The following is an 18589-nucleotide window of genomic DNA, read 5'->3' on the forward strand; positions in this document are numbered from 1 at the left end:
AGTCAAGCCTGAGTCACCGAGCCCTGGAACCCTCCCCGGTTATTCTAAGAAAAATAACCAACCCAAGTTCACACAGAACCGTAACGAAGGGACCTAGATTTGGAAAAAAAGAATTGAGGTAAAGACGGTTTGCATTGCTATGTTGAAACTCATTTCCAGCTTGACTGCGTAAGACATCAGCATCCTCAGCGAGGCAGCCAGAAGAGCTATTCGAAAACACTCTTCCTCCTTCTGAGCACGTGGTAAGACTGCCTTCCCCGTCCACTGAACTCAGGTGTGACCGGGAATCTGCAGCAGCTGCCGTAAACAGGAACAGCCGGGCTGAGCGGGTAAAAGTACCTGCTGCGGAGCTACGGTGACTTCATCTTATCCCCGTTACCAAGACAGACGCACGACATAGTCACATGCACATACACCACATACACACAGGAACACTTGTACACACACATGCGCGCGCACACACACGCACACTAATAATAACAACACTAATAAACAACTTTAAGAGGGAGAAGTGACCTTTTGAAAGTGACCAAATCAGAGCAGAGGCTTTACCAGCCAACAGAGCCCTTGCAACTTCTCTTCCCCTTGTCCCTAGGACTGGCAATAATTTAGCTATTTTGGTTCTGGAATGAGGATAATAACAACACAGACGGCCTTAAATGGGCAGGTATCAAAAAAAAAAAAAAAAGTTAAAAAGCTAGCATGCTTTAAGACACTGAAAACTTGAATTATTATGCAACCTATCTTGACTAATAGTATTAGGTTTTGTTCTGCTAGAATACCTAGACAAATTCTTTTCTTTTTTAGCTTCTGTTTTGATTTGTTTTTGTGGGAAGTTGAAGTTTACTGAGATATGTTAAGCACTCAGAAAAAAGGCCTAACATACCCAAGAGTGTAGGTGTGGGCTTTTCAAAGAAGAGTCACCTTATCTTGTTGTTTTTGAGAGGGTCCTGCTCTGCAGCTCGAGTTGCCCCTGAATTCACCAATGTCTGGCCAAAGTGCTGACAGCAGAGGTGTGAGCCACCACACCAGACTTTTCACAGTCTTTCTTCCGTATATTTTCCTTCCTTGCTTAGTATTTGTGTGTGTATGCATGTGTGTACATGCACATGCATGTGTGTACATGCACATGCATGTGTGTGGTGTATGAATGTGTATTCATGCGTATGTATGTATGTGTGGTATGTGCATCTATATGTGTATGTGTATACATGTAGTATATAGCTAATTTAAGATGTAAGAATTAGTTAATAAGAAAGCCTGAGCTATTAGGCCAACCAGTTTATGATTAATGTAGACCTCTGTGTGTTTCTTTAGGACTGAACAGCTGCGGGACCAGGTAGGAAATAACACGTATGTGTTTGCGCGTGTGTGGTGTATACATTTATGAGGATGGGTGTGTATGCATGTCTGTGTGGTATATTCATGTGAGGGTATAAAGATAAGTGTGTATGTCCACATGTGAAGGTGTGCATATGCGTGTCTATGTGTGTATGAGTGTGTATATATTCATGTATATGTGTGTATGCACATGAATGCGGTGTATGCACGTGTGAGGGTGTGTGTGCATGTGTGTATTATGTGTATATGTATTTAAAGGAATGTGTACATGTGTGTCTGTATGATAGTGTATATGTGTACTTGTGTATGTATACGTTTGTGGTGTGTGCATGTATGCAGTATATGTATGCATGCATATATAGGTGTATGCATGTGACAGTGTATATATGTATATATGTGTATTCATGTGTGTGTATGTGTGCATGCATACATGCTCATAATGTATGTAAGTGTGAGGGTCAGAGTGCTTTCCTCCATCACATCGCCATTCTATTTTTAATTATTTGAGACAGAGTCTTTCACTGAACGTGGAGCTCGCTATTCTAGCTAGACTGGTGGGATCTGCCACCTGCCTGCCTGTCCCTCATGCTGGGGTTACAGGCATTTACTCCTATGCCTGGCTTTTCTGTGAGCTGGGGACAGGAACTCAGTTCCTCATGCGTGCACAACACTACCCACTGGGCCATCTCCTCCCGGCCTTTACGTCATATTCTTGGTTACTTTACAAGGAAGATGACCGTTTACTTGGTGACTCAAGCTTAGACTCTGAGCACATGTTCAGTAAAGCATGGAGACTACTTACTGAAGACTGCTAAAAATAGCAAAGTAAAAGCTGTCAGTTATTCAAAGCAGGATACTGACCATGCTCTAAAACCAACAACCACAAAACAAATCAGCATGTCTCTGTTCCTACAAAGCCACAACCATGGGCAACAAATGTACACACAGGCTCTGGGTTGCTCTTTCCCCTTGCTTTGAGATTTACTGGATTATATGCCAAACACTACAAGTACATGTCAAGAATTAGCTCATTTAGGTGGCAGGCTGACCAACCCTGCAACTACCCAGGTCCAGAGCCAGGGTTATGAGTTGGCCCACCCCAACATCCACCCCATCTGTGATTTGCTGGAGCATGTCAAGAGACCTGACCAACAAATCCAAAGCTGCAGGATCTCCATGGCACAGGGCAACAACAGGATAAGCAAGAGGAGCCCCAGTGAGGGCCCAGCATTGACAGTGCAGCAGAAGCCAGAGGCCTCGAGCCAGATCAGTGGCTCTTAGCGATGAACACTTGCAAGTAAAGATATAGAGAGAAGGGTTTACTGCAAGACTCAGTGTGCCACACTACAGCTTCCATGACGAGATGGATTTTTTTTCTCCTCTCTCTCTCTCTCTCTCTCTCTCTCTCTCTCTCTCTCTCTCTCTTTCCTTTCTCTTTTCTCTCCTAAAGTTTATTTTATTTTGGTGGGGAGGTTGCAAGGGCAGAGGGTGGATACAAAGGGACAGGAAAATGAATGGGGTGGAGTACAGGACGTGAAAAACACAAAGAATAAATAAAAAGGAGAAAAAAGAATTAGCTCATTTAGGTGCTGGAGAGACCGTTTGCGAAGGACCTAGGTTCAGTTCCCAGACCCACCCCAGCACCTTTTAAATCAGCCCCAACTCTAATTTTGTCTTCTGGCCTCTGCAGGCACTCACATGTGCATGGTGCACATACACGCATGTAGGTGCACATATATAATTAAATAAATGTATTTAAATAAAGAAATAGATATCTTTAAAAATCAACCAGCTCATCTAATTTCACACTAGCTCATTTAATTTTGCACAAGGCATGGGAGGTTCTAGAACTTAGGTCCCTGGGTGGTAATAGCAGAAGGGTACAAAGACTAAAACTTACGGTGCCCTTCACCATCATGGCTGAAAGCAAGTGCTGTCTCTGACTGGTTACATAATTGACTGTAGTCTCAACGGTCTGTTCTTTCAATAATTATGAAATGTACTGAGCACTCACACACTTTTCTCAGTGCTGAAGAACAGTGAGCAAGGGTTCTCATTTCTGGGCATTATACTTTAATAGAGGAGACTGATTTTAAAAAACTGAAAGTAATTAGTTATCATGCTGGTTAATTTTTATCAACTGGACACATTAGAGTCACATAGGAAGAGGCAGGAGATCAGCTGAGGACTTGTCTCCATTGGATTGGCCTGCAGGCATGTCTGTAAGGAATTTTCTTGACTAACGATTGATGTGAGTGAGACAGGTTCCCTTTGGGCCCTGCCACCCCTGGGCGGGTGGTCCCGTTGTATAATAAAACAGGCTGAGCAAGCCACGGAGGACAGGCCAGTCAGCAGTGTGTGTCCACAGTGCTTCAGTTCCTGCCCCGGCTGCCCTCGATCACACACTGTAGCCTGGAAGGTGAAAGGAACCCACTCTTCCCCAAGTTGCTCTTTGTTAATGCCTTATCATAGCGATTCAGAAGCCAACTCCAGTGGTTATGGTTAGTTACCCATGGATGTATAACTAACCACCCAAAACTGGGGCTAAAATAACCTTTCTTTTTCTCCTTTGGGGCTGGGCTCTGCACAGCCTTCTGGTGTCACCCAGTATATTGCCTGAGTTCTGTCTGTGCAGAGTCAGTCTGCAGGCTGCCCAGAGGCTTCCCGTGTACCCTAGACTAGCCTCAAACTCTTGACCTTCTTGCAGTGCCCTCCAGACTGCCGGGACTGCAGGTGTATGCCATCATGGTCAGCCATGTGGTCACTTTTAGCCCAGCAGAGATGTGAACAACATTGATGTAACCGAAAGGTGGTAAGCGGAGCCAGCATGCACTCAAGTGCAGTTGTCTGAGGAGCCCAGAGGAGTCAGATCCTCTGGAGCTGCAGTGACAGGCATTTGAGAGTCACCGAATATGGGCGTTGGGAATGGAGCACGGGTCTCTTGCAAGAGCAGTACATGATTTTAATCACTGAGCCATTTTTCCAGCCCTCAAAATTGTTTTCTTTGTTTCTTAATTCTTATTGTCCTTAAGAAATGAACTCTAAGATCAAGCTATGAGATCACAGTGAAACTCCCAAAATAATGAATGCAAGATTCATTTCTCAGTAGTGAGCTTACCAAGCATATCAGATACATAAATAACCAGTGATGGAAAAGTATGGAGGGAGAGGCAGGATGGTCAGAAGTTCAAGGTCAACATTGACCACCTAGTGAGTTCAAGACCAGCCCAGGCCACTTGGGACTCTTATCTATAAAACAAAACAAAAAAAAACCAAAATATGTCAAAAAAAAAGTGAAAAAAAAACTTAATACGCTTATCAATCAGTAACCCAGGGAAGCCTGGGCTAACTATGTAGCCTAGGCTGGCCTCCAACTTGAGGTCATCTTGCCTCTGGCTCTGCTTCCTAAAATCCATCATACCAACTTAAGTTATAGCTACTTGAGTTTTCTGTGGAGCTGGGATAGGAATCAGGGCCTCATGCATGCTAGCCAGTCTCTCCACTGAGGTATAACCCAACCTCTAAAACATAGTTTCTTAATACTATTTTATTTTGTCTCATGAACAGTACTGACTTCAACTTTTTTTTTTAAATGTACATTGGTGTTTGGCCTGCATGTGTGTCTGTGTGAGGGTGTTGAATTCCCTGGAACTGGAGTTTCAGATAGTGATGAGCTGCCATGTGGGTGCTGGGAACTGAACTCAGGTCCTCTGGAAGAGCTGTCAATGCTCTTACCCACTGAGCCATTTCTGAAACCCCCTTCAATTCTTAATTAACTACTATTTGGTTGTCTGGCCTAGTCTAAGTCTATGTTAAGGTAGAACTTGGCATTTCCTTTCTCTCTCTTTCGTTTGATACAGGGTCTCTATATAGAGCAGACCAGGCTGGCCTCAAATTCAGAGATCCACCTGTCTATGCCTCCTGAATACTGGGATTAAAAGCATGTACTACCATGCTCAGCCTAAAATTTAGTGCTTTCCATTGTCATGAACAACAAGCAAAAAAAAAAAAAAAAAAATTAAACTATCAGATAAAAGCCTACTGACAAACAATAATTATTGTTGCACTTGGGAGTTCACTTGAACAGTTCTTATAATTACAATCATAAATAATTACAAAAAACAATAGTTTTATAATTATAATCATAGCTACACTTGTGAAGTATGTGCACTAAGTGCTTGCATATACAGAGTCATTAAATCTTTACAACACCTTTAGGAGATAGGAACCATTCTATTCTCTTTCTTTATACTAGCTAGGCCATAGAACCACACACCTTTAATCCCAGCATTTAGGAGGCAGAGATAGGCAGGATCTCTGTGAGTTCGAGGCCAGCCAGGTCTACAGAGTAAGTTCCAGGACAGCCAGGGTTGTTACACAGAGAAACTCAAAAACCAAAAGCAACAGGAACTTCATCTACAGAAGGGCACAAAACACCAATGACAACAGCCACAGGCCTGAAATCCAGGCACTCCCTACAGTCTAATTTTAACATTCTGGTTTTCTAGGGATTTACTGTACAAAATTAGCTTTAATTTTCTAATCTCATTGCTGCTATAAAAAATCATGGTTGCAGAAGGGAACACTTGGGAAGCACAGGCAGGAGGGTCTCTCTGTGAGTTCAGATCTGTCTTAGTCTACATAGAGAGACTGTCTCAAAAAGGGCGGGGGGGGGGGGAGACTGAAAAATCATGGTAGTCTTATTTGAAACTGCTAGTATATTTACAAATAAAAACTAATGATTACCCAGTGAGAAACAACTGCATAGGCTAATTTATTAAAGTATCGTGTGGAAGTCCCCAAAGTAATGAGTATCTAGTATCTTGATACTATATCTTGGTGTATTTTCAAATTAGAGATGTGATCCCAGGAAAACAGTGACTCAAAGGAGCAAGGAGAGGTCAGGTCAGGTGAAGGCAAGCTTCAGGCTTTACAAAGAGGGCAGCAGCTGTTTACAAGACCTGTCTCTACAAAGAACGACAAAATAAAACATACTTACAATTTGAGATTCACGACTCTTAGGAAACATTTTTGCAACGTTGAGGCCATCAATAACAATATCAAAAGGAGGACAGGAGTTTACAAAGTTCTCAAATCTCTTCAGTTCCTGAAAAAGCAAAGTCAGACAGAACATCAAGAAGAGCCTAGGGGCTGGGGATGAGGTTTTGGGGTGGGGGGGAGCATGTCTGCTGTGCCCGCAGCCTTGGGTTTGATTCCTAGCACTGCATAAACTAGGAAAGCCACTCCACACCAGGGAAGAGGAGACGGGGGAGCAGAGAGGTCAAGGTCACCCTCAGTTACACAATGAACTTAAGCCATCAGGAGATACAGCAGACCCTCAGAACAAACCAATCCAAAAACAACTAGACCAGAGAACGCTCTCTCTCTCTCCCACTCTCGCTCTCTCTCTCTCTCTCTCTCTCTCTCTCTCTCTCACACACACACACACACACACACACACACGGGGTAGGGGGTGTCTTCCAAAATGAAATCTAAAAAGGCTGCATTTGGATACCAATTGCACAGGTATCCAGGGCCGGACAATCTTAGTGCTGTCCTCACAGGACAGCTATACGCCCAGCCTGATTTCAGACAGTCACTAGACAGTCAGCAGCACACACAATATCACAAAGAGATCAGGATACTGAAATTGTTAAGTCTTGTTCCTAAGAGAAGTGAACACAAAGAAATCAGTTACCTGGTAACCATGGTGAAAGAACAAGGATCTACAGTTTAAATTTTTATTTATTTTCTTGGTGGCACACATCTTTAACCCCAGCACTCTGAAGGCAGTTACAGTTAAAGCTCTGAGTTGGAGGTCTACTTGGGAATTTTTGAGTCAGCGAGGGCTATACAGTGAATCTGTCTCAAAAAAATTTTTTTTCCTTGAGTTTTGTTTTTTGAAACAGGGTCTTGCTATACAGTTCAGGTTGGTCTCAAACTCACTATGTACTCTAGGCTGGCCAGGAATGCAGGAACCTCCTGCCTATGCCCGCTGAGTGCCGGGAGTACAAGTGTGTGCCATCACTACTACTCTCTGCTTACGACAAAGCCCCTAGCTTAGCGTGAGGACAAACCAAGTAAACTATGCTGTCAAGTGAGAAGAGTGCTATGAGGGGAAAAGAAGGAAAGCCCACTCTGGTAGTGACAGAATCTGTTACACTAGCTGGCTTGGGACTCTCAGGGCTCTGCTTCTGTCTCCTGGATGCTGGGTTTAAAGGTGCCACCACCCCACACCTGGTTTATCTCTGCTTTAAGAAGTCAGGGAAGCAATCTCTAGAAAAGGATTCACATAAAAGACATCCATGAGCATGTTAACATGAAAGGGGACACTTGCGTCAGGCTCCACCTCTAGACCAAGGACTGCAGGTGGTAAATGTTTACTGGGACAAGGAGAATTAATCTCTCCCATAGATAAGGCCCCTTAATGATTGTCTGAAGCAGAGTGTTCGGCCTTGAAACTATATATACACATATAAACCACAAAAATTAACTCAGCAGATTGTATTATTATATATAGATATATATATTTGTGCATACATATGTTACATAGAGAAATATATAAAAACAATAACAGAGTAAAAAAGACTATCAACTTGAGTAGAGGAGGCAGATGGGAGAGGTTTGAAGGGAGGCTAACTGGGAGGGGCTGGAGAGAGGAAAGGGGGAAGTGATATAATTATATTTCGATTAAAAGCATATGTTTAGCCTGGCAGTGGTGGCACACGTCTTTAATCCCAGCAATCCCAGGAGGCAGAGACAGGTGGATCTCTTTGAGTATAAGGTTCACAGAGTTAGTTCCAGGATAGTCAGGGCTACACAGAGAAAGCTTGACTCAAAACACACACACACACACACACACACACACACACACACACACACACACACCCTAACCAAATATTTAAAGAAATGTTTTAAAATGCTATACTAACACAGAGAGAGACAGAGACAGAGGTGTCAGAGAAACAGTGGGCAGGGTAGTGATATCCTACACCTGAAATCCAGCACTGGGGAGATAGGAAAGAGAGGGGAGGAGAAGAGAGTGCAGTGGAGTCTCTGGGGCAGGAAGACTCTGGAGAAGAAGGTGGCTAACAATGGGGGAGGGGCAGGAGGGCTTAGTAAGAGCAAAGCAATGACATGGTGGAAATTCAAAGCCATTTCTTTGCGTGTCAATACAAAATTAATGCCTGCTGGTGGTGGCATACATGTCTAATCCCAGCACTTGGGAGGCAGAGGCAGGTGGAGCTCTGTGAGTTTGAGGTCAGCCTGGTCTACAGAGCAAGATCCAGGAAAGCCAGGGCTACACAGAGAAATTCTGTCTTGAAAACCAAACCAAAATTAAGTTAGTAGAGAATTTTTGTTTGGTTTTTTGAGACAGGGTTTCTCTGTAGCTTTGGAGCCTGTCCTGGAACTCACTCTGTAGACCAGGCTGTCCTCAAACTCACAGAGATCCACCTGCCTCTGCCTCCTGAGTGCTGGGATTAAAGACGTGTGCCACCACCGCCCGGTTAGTAGAAGAAATTTAAACTTGGTATTAGCCAAAAGGCCAGAAATAATGGAAGAGTACATTTAATATAGAAGGAAATAAAATAAAATAAAAAGGAAAAGAAGTCCAAATAATTTTTAAATGTGATTATTCTTTACAATTTTACACATACATACACCTATAATGTACTTCGATCATATTCTTCCTCCCTTATCCCCTTTCATCCCCGTACCATCTCAAATTAAATTTAGTAAGGCAAAAAGCGAAAAACTGTCCTCATTCTCTATTTCACATTGCATACAAAATTATTTTAAAATGGATCACAGAAGGCTGAAGAGATGACTCAGTGGTTAAGAGCAGAGGCTGCTTTTGTAGAGGACCTGGACTCAATTCCCAGCCCCCACAAAGAGACAACCATCTGTAATTCCTGTTCCAGGTGACCCAACGTTGTCTTCTGGCTCCCTTGGGCACCAGTGCACAGTGGTACATAGAGAGATGCGGGTAAAGTCACCAATACACATACATAATAAAATAATTAAAATTTGTATTTGGTAACAAAACCAACTAAATATTGGTTGGAATAGGAATATTAATAATAATATTTATTTATTATGTATACAAGGAATATTAATTTTTATAAATGAAAGCAAAATATCAAGGAGAATTTAAAATTTCTATGCAATACTGAATGTAATAGAAAGGAAAGGACATGACTGCTCCTAGGTGTGGTGGAGGAGAACGTTTACTGTAGATATGTGGGAGAGTCCAGAGTGGTCGTGACCCTGAGCCACGTGAGGAGAAGGGAGGGGAATGGAGAGGGGAGAGATGTGTTAAGGTGCCCCAGTCAGGAGGCCAAAGGGACGAGGGTGACCAAAATGTCTGGATTATATAAGGACAAGGAGTATCCAAAATGTCTGGATTATATAGGGACAGGGGGGTATCCAAAATGTCTGGATTATATAGGGACAGGGGGTATCCAAAATGTCTGGATTATATAGGGACAGGGAATATCCAAAATGTCTGGATTATATAGGGACAGGGAGTATCCAAAATGTCTGGATTATATAGGGACAGGGGGTATCCAAAATGTCTGGATTATATAGGGATGGGGGTATCCAAAATGTCTGGATTATACAGGGAAGAGTCTCTGGGGGAAGGGCAGCCTAGACCTGGGCCAGAAAGTTCAGGGTAGGGGGCAGGGTATGCCAGCCAAACCCTGTAACAGGTAGAGACTGAGGGATGCTGGAGAACCTGGAGGCCAGGTCTGCTTTGATATGTTAAACAGACACATCAGCCATTTCCAGGTTTGAAACTTAACAAATATGATTATCATTTTGTTTGTTTGTTTCTGCCCATATACAGCTAAATAAACAAAAGGAAACAGGACAAGTTGCATTACATTGCCAACGCTGCAGCTTTCCTAAGAGGCCATCTCAAAATACATCAGGAGAACTGGTAGGAGCGCGAGGCCAGTACAGTGAGTTAGGCCAGCATGTCTCAAAAAAAAAAAAAAAAAAAAAAGTGCCACCAACAACCAGCAGAGAAGACATTTTCCACTACACTGCCAGCTATCATTTTGGTGCTGTGCTTAGTAACGTATTGTATTCATCTCAGTAATAGCAACATGGACATCGAAATGAGTCACATAAAAACAAAAAAAGTTAGACTAGATAACTTACAAACTCCCCTTTCTATTCTGATATTGTGGTGTTCACAGCAGTTGGAAATTCCTTAAAACTACAGACTGGGAAAAGGTATGCCTGAGACAATTTATGGGAAAGGTGACTCTCTGGATGCCACAAAATCCCCATCCAAAGATTATCCTCCTGGTCTATATTTCTGCTCAGAGAAAAAGTCCAGAACTCCAGGCTGCTCTTGCACTGCTCAGGTCTGTCCACCAGGGGCGCGCGCTGTTAGTGAGGGATCCATGGCAGTATTTCCAAAGGTGCTCCTGAAGCTCAGGTTGAGTTTAATTTTATTTTTGAGAAAGCATCTTTTGATTATGTGTCCTGGAACTAGTTATAAAGACCAGGATATCCTTGATCTCACAGAAACCCACCTGCTTCTGAGTGAAATACATTTATATTGTTGAATGCAAAAGCCACCAGGCAGTTAGTGCAGACAAGATGTCACAAAAATAGAGTTGGCCTATTGAGGTAGTTAGTCCACACGATAGGCAAGACAGAGCAGTGCAGGCCTGGAAGTCCAGCAGCTGGCTGGAAGGAGAATGTGTGGGTGCACGCCTCAATCCCATCATTTGGAGCTGGAGAATTAAGAGGTCAATGCTCAGCTACATAGGGAGGTGGAGGGCAGTCTGGGCTACACAAGACCCTGTTCAAAATAAAACAAGGGAAACGATTAACCAATAAACAAACAAACAATCCAAGAACAACTATTTCTTTCATGTCTATTATTGGGTTTATACTTAAATGTACATTGCCCAATGATCCAGAATATAAAAAGTCTACCTATACATTAATCCTTTATTTCTTGGCTGTCACTAAAAAAAATTCTTTTCTGAAAATGGTTTAATGAGATATAATTGATGTGGGATTTCCCTCTGTATGCTGTGAATATGTTTTACTACCATTGGTTAATATAAGAAGCTGCTTTGGCCTATAGCAGGGCAGAATACAGTCAGGCTGGAAGAGATATATAGAGAGTAGGCGGAGTCAAGGTTTATATATATTATTATGTTGTCTTTGAATTTTTTGATTATGAATGAACTAAATAGAGATATTTATTGTAAAGGCTACTAAGCTAAACCAAAATATATACTTTAAAGGTATCTTGACTTCAAAATTTGGGTCTAAGGACACGTTGCTTTAAAAAAGAGGACTCAAACTCACAGTCCCCCTGCCTCACCCTCCTGAGAACTAGAATTGTGGGTAAGTATCACCATGCTTCAGTCACTGCCGTTATTCATTTGATGCTTTACAATTTAAGTGAAATGTAACCAGAAAGGAGTTGTAAATATGATTTACAAACAGGCTATTAATACAAATGTTGGGAGGGATCAAGCAGGTAAAATAAATGCTAACACTGGCTAAATATAAGAAAATAAAAGAGGGCTGGCCAGATGGCTCAGTGGGGAGGGGGCTTGCTACCGAGTTCCAGAATTCACAGGGTAGAAAAGAAAACTGGCACTCACAAGCTGTCCTCTCATTTAACATGCATGAGATAAGTTTTTAGGACATGGCTTTGAAATCCATGTGGGCATGGTAGTGCACACTGTTAATCCTAGAACTTGTGAGTTTCAGGCTATATAGTGAGACTCTGTCTCAAAAAACAAAACAAAAATGGAGTGGCAGTGTACACATGTATTTTCAGCACTCTGGAGGTAGTGGAGAGGGGTAGATAAGTTTAAGATCATCCATGTGCATAGTGTGAAGAAAGCTGGGCTACAAGAGAGAGTTTCTCTTTTTTTTCTCACTTTCTCTCTCTTTTTTTTCTCTTTCTTTTTTTGTTGTTGGTTGGTTTCTTCAAGACAGGTTGGTTTCTCTGTATCTCTATGTAGTACTGGCTGTCTTGGAATTCATTCTGTAGACCAGGCTGGACTTGAATTCAAAGATCTGCCCATATCTACCTTCAGAGTACTGGGATTAAAGGTGTGCACCGCCACTGTCAGGTGAGAGATTATCCGGGGGCGGGGGGGGGGGGGGGAGAGCTCTGGGCATAGAGGCACATACCAACATCTCAGCATTTGGGAGACTGAGATGGGAGGAAGACAGTTCATGGTCATCCTCAGCTAGAGTGACCGTAAGGCCAGCCTGAGCAACATGAGACCCTGTACCCTCCAAAAGAATGTATCTTGAGGGCTGAAGAGATGGCTCGAGGTTAGGAGCACTGACTGCTCTTCCAAAGGTTCTGAGTTCAATTTCCAGCAACCACATAGAGGCTCACAACCATCTGTAATGAGATCTGGTGCCCTCTTCTGGCCTGCAGGTGTACATGCAGGCAGAACACTGTACACATAATAAATAATAAAGAAAACATTTTTTTAAAAAAGATTATATCTTGAGTTTAAATTAAGAAAAAGAAACTTTTTGTTACTGTAAGATTGAAAAGTGTAAGAAAATGTAAAATAAACTCTAAAACAACCAGCAGTTTTATTTCTTTACCTTATCCTAGCTTGCACTAGAAACAATGAAGCAAGTCTGCCAAGCGGTCTTACCATCGTGACACGGAAATGCGGTCTAAACTATGAGAGCAAGAAATGGGAATTTTAATATGACACATAAGCTCCATAACAAAGGAAAAAGCCGATTTATAATTATATGAATCTTAAGTCCCACATGGCGAGCCTAACTCTACTTTAAATTCTCCTAATATGTGAGAAAACTAATGGGTTGAGCAAGTGATTTTTCTTGGTAGGAGGAGATGCTAAAATTTGTAAATACCCCCCCCCCAACAATGTTTCTCTGTGCAGCCCTGTGACTGTCCTGGAACTCACTCTGTAGACCAGGCTGGCCTCACACTCAGAGATCTCCCTGCCACTGCATTTGGAGAGCTGGGATTAAAGACATGCGCCACCACCGCCCTGCAAAACAAACACGGCATTTTTTTAAAACAGAAAGAAAGGGGATATTAAGACAACTGGCTTTAGTCATACTGGAAGTGGAAAAGCAGGGGAATACCAGCTATTTTAGATACAAGCAATGTTCCTAACGTGGGAACATCAATAAAAAATATCTTTATAACTAGTGTCTCAATTATGTGACTTCTTTAGGACACGGTTCCCAAATAATCCCCAACACTAAGACCAGTACACAGCGAGTTAGATATGAGGGAACCAGGAAATCGCAGGTCGATCTCTTGGTAGCAGGAGCTCCTGAGGCTCAGTGCCCCTTTGTGATGAAATATCCTGCAGCTGTAGCTGAGACCCAGCCTGCTACAGCAGAGTGCTAAGCCAGTTTCCAAACTGACACCATCCCTGAGGCCCTGGCTTCATTAGAATAGCATTTGCAACAAAAAAAAAAATAGCATTTGCATTGTGGCTTGTTTATAAGCTGAATTATTTCCGTCAATAAGAGAAGAATTGAGGGAAACACGTCTATCAATAACTATCAATAACTGCATGACTGCCTTATTGCAAGTAGGGAAACTAAACCACACATCCAAAAAGTGCCATTAGAGCGTGACAGTCAAAACAGAGGCTGGAGAACCCAAGCCTTTCTCAAACCTTGTCAAAATAGAAAGTTTAGTAAGCCCAGACCTCTTATTACTAGGAAGTTGTGAGAGATACTTTAGTTTCCACAGTTGTTTCATTAGTTGTACAGTATATCCTTTTTTTGTTTATGTTTTAATGGCTTTTTGAGACAGGGCTTCTCTGTGTAGCCCTAGCTGTCTTGGAACTCGCTCTGTAGACCGTGCTGGATTTGAACTTACGGAGATCCGCCTGCCTCTGCCTCCTGAGTGCTGGAATTAAAGGTGTGCGCCACCATTGTTCAGCTATGGTATAAAATCCTATTGGGCATATAAATAAACACGTTCAAGTGTGTGCATGTTCATGCATGCACACACATGTGCAGGCCAGAGGACAAGCATGGGTGCATCCTCAAGAACACCATCCACTTCTTTTGAGACAGGCTCCTCAGGCCCTAGGTTCATCCTGTCCGCCTCCCAGTGCTGGTGATGCAAACACACAGCCCACACGCAGCATTTTTACACAGGTTGTGGTGGAAATGGAACTCGGGCCAACTGAGCTCTTCTGTAACCCTGAAACCTTGCAATTTTATCTGAACTTTCTGATTTCCGTAAGATGAAAAGAAGCAAGCAAAACTTCCTGACATAAATACCTCCCAAATCTGGCACATACCTTTAATCTCAGCACTCTTGCCCACAGAGTGAGTTCCAGGACAGCCAGGGCTACACAGAGAAACCCTGTCTCAAAAAAACAATAAATAAATAAGTATGCCCCCAAATCTTTGTAGTCAAGCATATCAGCACACCCATGGACTCCCAGCAAGGGGGGAGGTGTCCAAGTTTGAGGCCAGTTTTAGCTACGCTGTGGACCGTGACTCAAATAAACATAGCTCGAGGTGTAGGTCAGTGGTAGAGCGCTTGCCTACCATGTACAAGGCCGTGGGTTTGATCCCAGCATTGCCCAAATTAAACAAAATAAAAATAAAAATAATTAACCAAACGAGTAAGCTGCATTTATCACAACAAAATATTTATTTAGGGAGATAATATCACATGCAGTCCAGGCTGGTCTTGAACTTTCTCTGTAGCCAAAGATGACTTTGAACTCTGGATACTCCTGCTTCTACATCCTACATGTCTTGACTACAAGCACTTGCTCCCACGCTTCGTTTATGTGATGCTGGGGATTGAATTCAGGGCTTTGTTTGCGCTAGGCAAGTGCTCTACTAACTGAACTACGTATGTCCAGGCCCTAAAATCCTTTAATGTGTGGTTGAACTTGAAAACAAACACCAAGTGTCAAAGACAAAGCCAGTTCTTAGAGTGGGAACAGAAGCATAGGCATTGGCACTAACACTGGGCAAGTGAGAACCATAAGGAACTGGGAGGAAGTAGTCAACAGTCTGACTTTTGATACCCTGTAGAAAATGGCACCCTATCAAACCCTGGGCCCAAATGAGAGATCAGAAGCAACTCAGGAATAAATAAGGAACTTAAGTGGACATACATTGTTGTTGTTTTTTTCTCTAACTTATCCATCAGAGGTCTAAGAAAGGAAGAAGATTCCCGAAGAAAAGGCACACACAGGCACACACTAAACAGGTCTGAAGCACAAATTCAGGCAAAGTCATGTGCTCACAAGAATGAGTACAGGAAGTGGGCCTGGTCTGGTAATAGCTCTGGGAAATTTGGCTAACGCAAACAAAACTTCCCTGGAGAGTATCAACAGTCCTAGCCATGAAGGCATTCCTACAGAGAGAAAAACTTCCCTAAAGATGGACTCATTGGTTCAAAACTATAAATACACAGAAAACTATCAATCATGTATGAGTCCTCTCATGAAACAAGAAGAGTCCAAAGAACTCAGGCTAAGGATAATAGAATGACCTAAGAGACAATATGAAATAAATGGTAAAACCAGGCCTGGTGATGACCTAGGAGACAATATAAGCATTAAACACCAGGCCTGATGATGCACACCTGTGCACCCAGTATTGCGGAGACTGAGGCAGAGGATCACGAGTTTGAATTCAGTTTGGGCTATGTAATAAAACCTTGTCTCAAGAACCAAATAACATAGCTTTGTAAAATTATTTAAAACATAAAAATTTTAAAAATCCTCAGAAATTGGAGCGTAAGTCCTGCAATTAAAAATCTGAACTATGGGCCGGAGAGCTGGCTCAGAGGTTGAAAGCACTGGGCGCTCTTCCGGAGGAGGTGGCTTTGATTCCAAGCACCCACGTGACAGCTCAGGGCCGACTTTCCAGTTTCTGGGGATCTGAAACCCTCTTGTGGCTTCTTTGAATTTCAGGTACACATATGGTACACAGACATACATGCTCACTATATATATACATACATACATACACACACACACACACACACACACATATATATATATATATGGATATACAAGATTTTTAAAACTTCTTCTAACATAGTCTGAAATAGAGCCAGCGATACAGTTCAGGGCAGAGCGCCTGCCTGCACGGTGCAGCTCTGGGTTCACTCCCCAGCACTGCACCAAAAGCAAGGACAAAAAGCACAACTGAAACAACTGAAACCATGTGGCTGGAGAAAGTAAATATATAAATTGTGGTGTATTCACGTGCTAGAATGCTATACAGCAGCGAAAGGAAACCATGTAACCACACCAATACAAAACATATAAAACCAAATCTAATGTTAAATGAAAGCAGACAAAAGGGTCACATGTTCTAAGATTTTTATTATATTAATATAATATAATTATAATAAATATGATAAATATAATTAATATAATATAAATGTTTAGTAGAGGCAAAACTACAGAGAACAGATCAGCGCTTACCTGGAGCTGGGTGTAAAAGCAAGGTTAACCCCAAAGCGACCAAGGAAACTTTTGGAGAAAAGTAGTCTAATACTGCAGTATAGTAATGGTCACATGAGTACATAAACTCTCTCAGAAATCATTAAACTGTACACTTAAGATGGATGAACTCTGGCCTGCAAACTATTAAACAATTGTGTGTGGGGAGAGGGGAGCCCTAAGTAGATAAAGAACAGACATCTGGGGCCTGAGAGATGGTTCAGCGGGGAAAGGTGCTGGTGGGCAAAGCCAGATGACCGAGTTTGGTGCCTGGACCACAACGTGGAAGAGAGAACAGCCTCCAGGAAGCGGTCCTTGATTGTCACATGTGCGCTGTGGTACGGAAATGCACACACACCAAACAAATAACTATAAGAATACATAAACAAAGTAGTGAGACATCTGAAGAGGCAGTAATGACAAATCTAAAGAAGTTACCCCAAATATAATTCAAATGTATAGAATAAATGAAATACATTAAAATGAAGAAAGACAGGGAACAAAAGTATCCAGTAGGAATGTTAGAAGCGATACTTGGAGGCAGGAAGGCTGAGAACTGTGCAGAATTGAGTCAAGATGTGAAAGCTCAGTTTCCAGAAGCTGATGAATCCCAAGGGGAGAATGACTATACCCTCACCTAGGTGCATCATAGTGAAATGAGAGGAGAGAAAAACAACGGTCAGAGAAACAACAGAGACCCTGCGCAAGGGAGCAGAAGCTGAACAGAAAGCAAACTACTCCATAGCAACAGCAAGAAGACGGGCTGTGTCTTCAAACACTCTGTGTTATCTATCGTCCGAGTGAGCAACATAAAGACATTATGAAGAATGGAAAAGTTTCCCGCTCAGCCTGCCGCTGCAAGTCTGGCACTTAGTAAGATATCCACCAGGAAGCGTGAGGTCTGGTGAGCATGCAGGGTTGGAGCTACACAGGCCTGGGAGTCACTGGCACACATGTGCTAAAGAAAACCAAAGGTACTGAAGTATAGGGAGAGCGGGCAGAAGAGCAGAAGGAAGGAAGGCCCAGGGTGAAGGAACTCGGAGGAACAACAGAAGTTTAGGGGATAGGCAGAACACCTGCAAGTCACTCCCAAATGGCCTTCCAACATTTTTTATTCGGGGGAGCTATTCTTTATTAAAAAAGGCAATCAGAGGCTAGGAAAACAGTTCAAGGTATCAATAAAGTACTTGCCACACAATGTAAGGTCCAGAGTTTAGATCTCTGGCAGCCACATAAATGTTGCCTGTGCACAGTGACAATATGGTGCAGAAATGGGCTAGGCCTGGGACTCACACAGGTCTGGGTATGACCAGGAGCCCTTCCACTCATTGGTGATAGAGCAAGCGGTAACTCCTTTGGCCCTCATTGACATAGATAGATAACAGGGTCTACCCTGAGGGCTGTACATACAGGAAACACACCACAGGTCTCTAACCAACAGGACGGAGTTATCATCTCACTCTCCTGGCAAATCATGTTGGCAATATGTTTCAAAATCTAAAAATACTGTTACTCTGTGTGAGCCAGTAATTTTATCCTGGTCTGATGAGCATTTACTTCTAGGGGGCTCAATATTTAAAAGCTACAAATACATAATAAGTTCATTAAAAACAAGTTTAGCAGATTTTAGAGATCAGAATTAAGTAGCCAGGTGGAGTGTCTATGCTTGGAACCCCAGTACTCATGTAAACGGAGGCTGCTTTTCCATGTCCCAGCCACCCAGACCCGAATAATCACACAAAACTATATTAATTACAACACTGACCAAT

The 18589-nt window shown here is 42.6% G+C and overlaps 1 protein-coding gene across 1 annotated transcript in view; it reads right to left on the reverse strand.

Annotated features, from left to right (window-relative positions):
* Prorp (protein only RNase P catalytic subunit) overlaps window positions 1–18589 on the reverse strand; it is a 100533-nt gene that overhangs the window by 43524 nt on the left and 38420 nt on the right. Inside the window, exon 5 of the mRNA XM_048415794.3 lies at window positions 6341–6448. Coding sequence (XP_048271751.3) covers window positions 6341–6448 — 108 coding nt within the window. The remainder of the gene's footprint in view (window positions 1–6340; window positions 6449–18589) is intronic.

This window comes from Myodes glareolus, chromosome 11 (assembly GCF_982192425.1).
Source record: "Myodes glareolus chromosome 11, mMyoGla1.1, whole genome shotgun sequence".
Lineage (NCBI taxonomy): Eukaryota > Metazoa > Chordata > Mammalia > Rodentia > Cricetidae > Myodes > Myodes glareolus.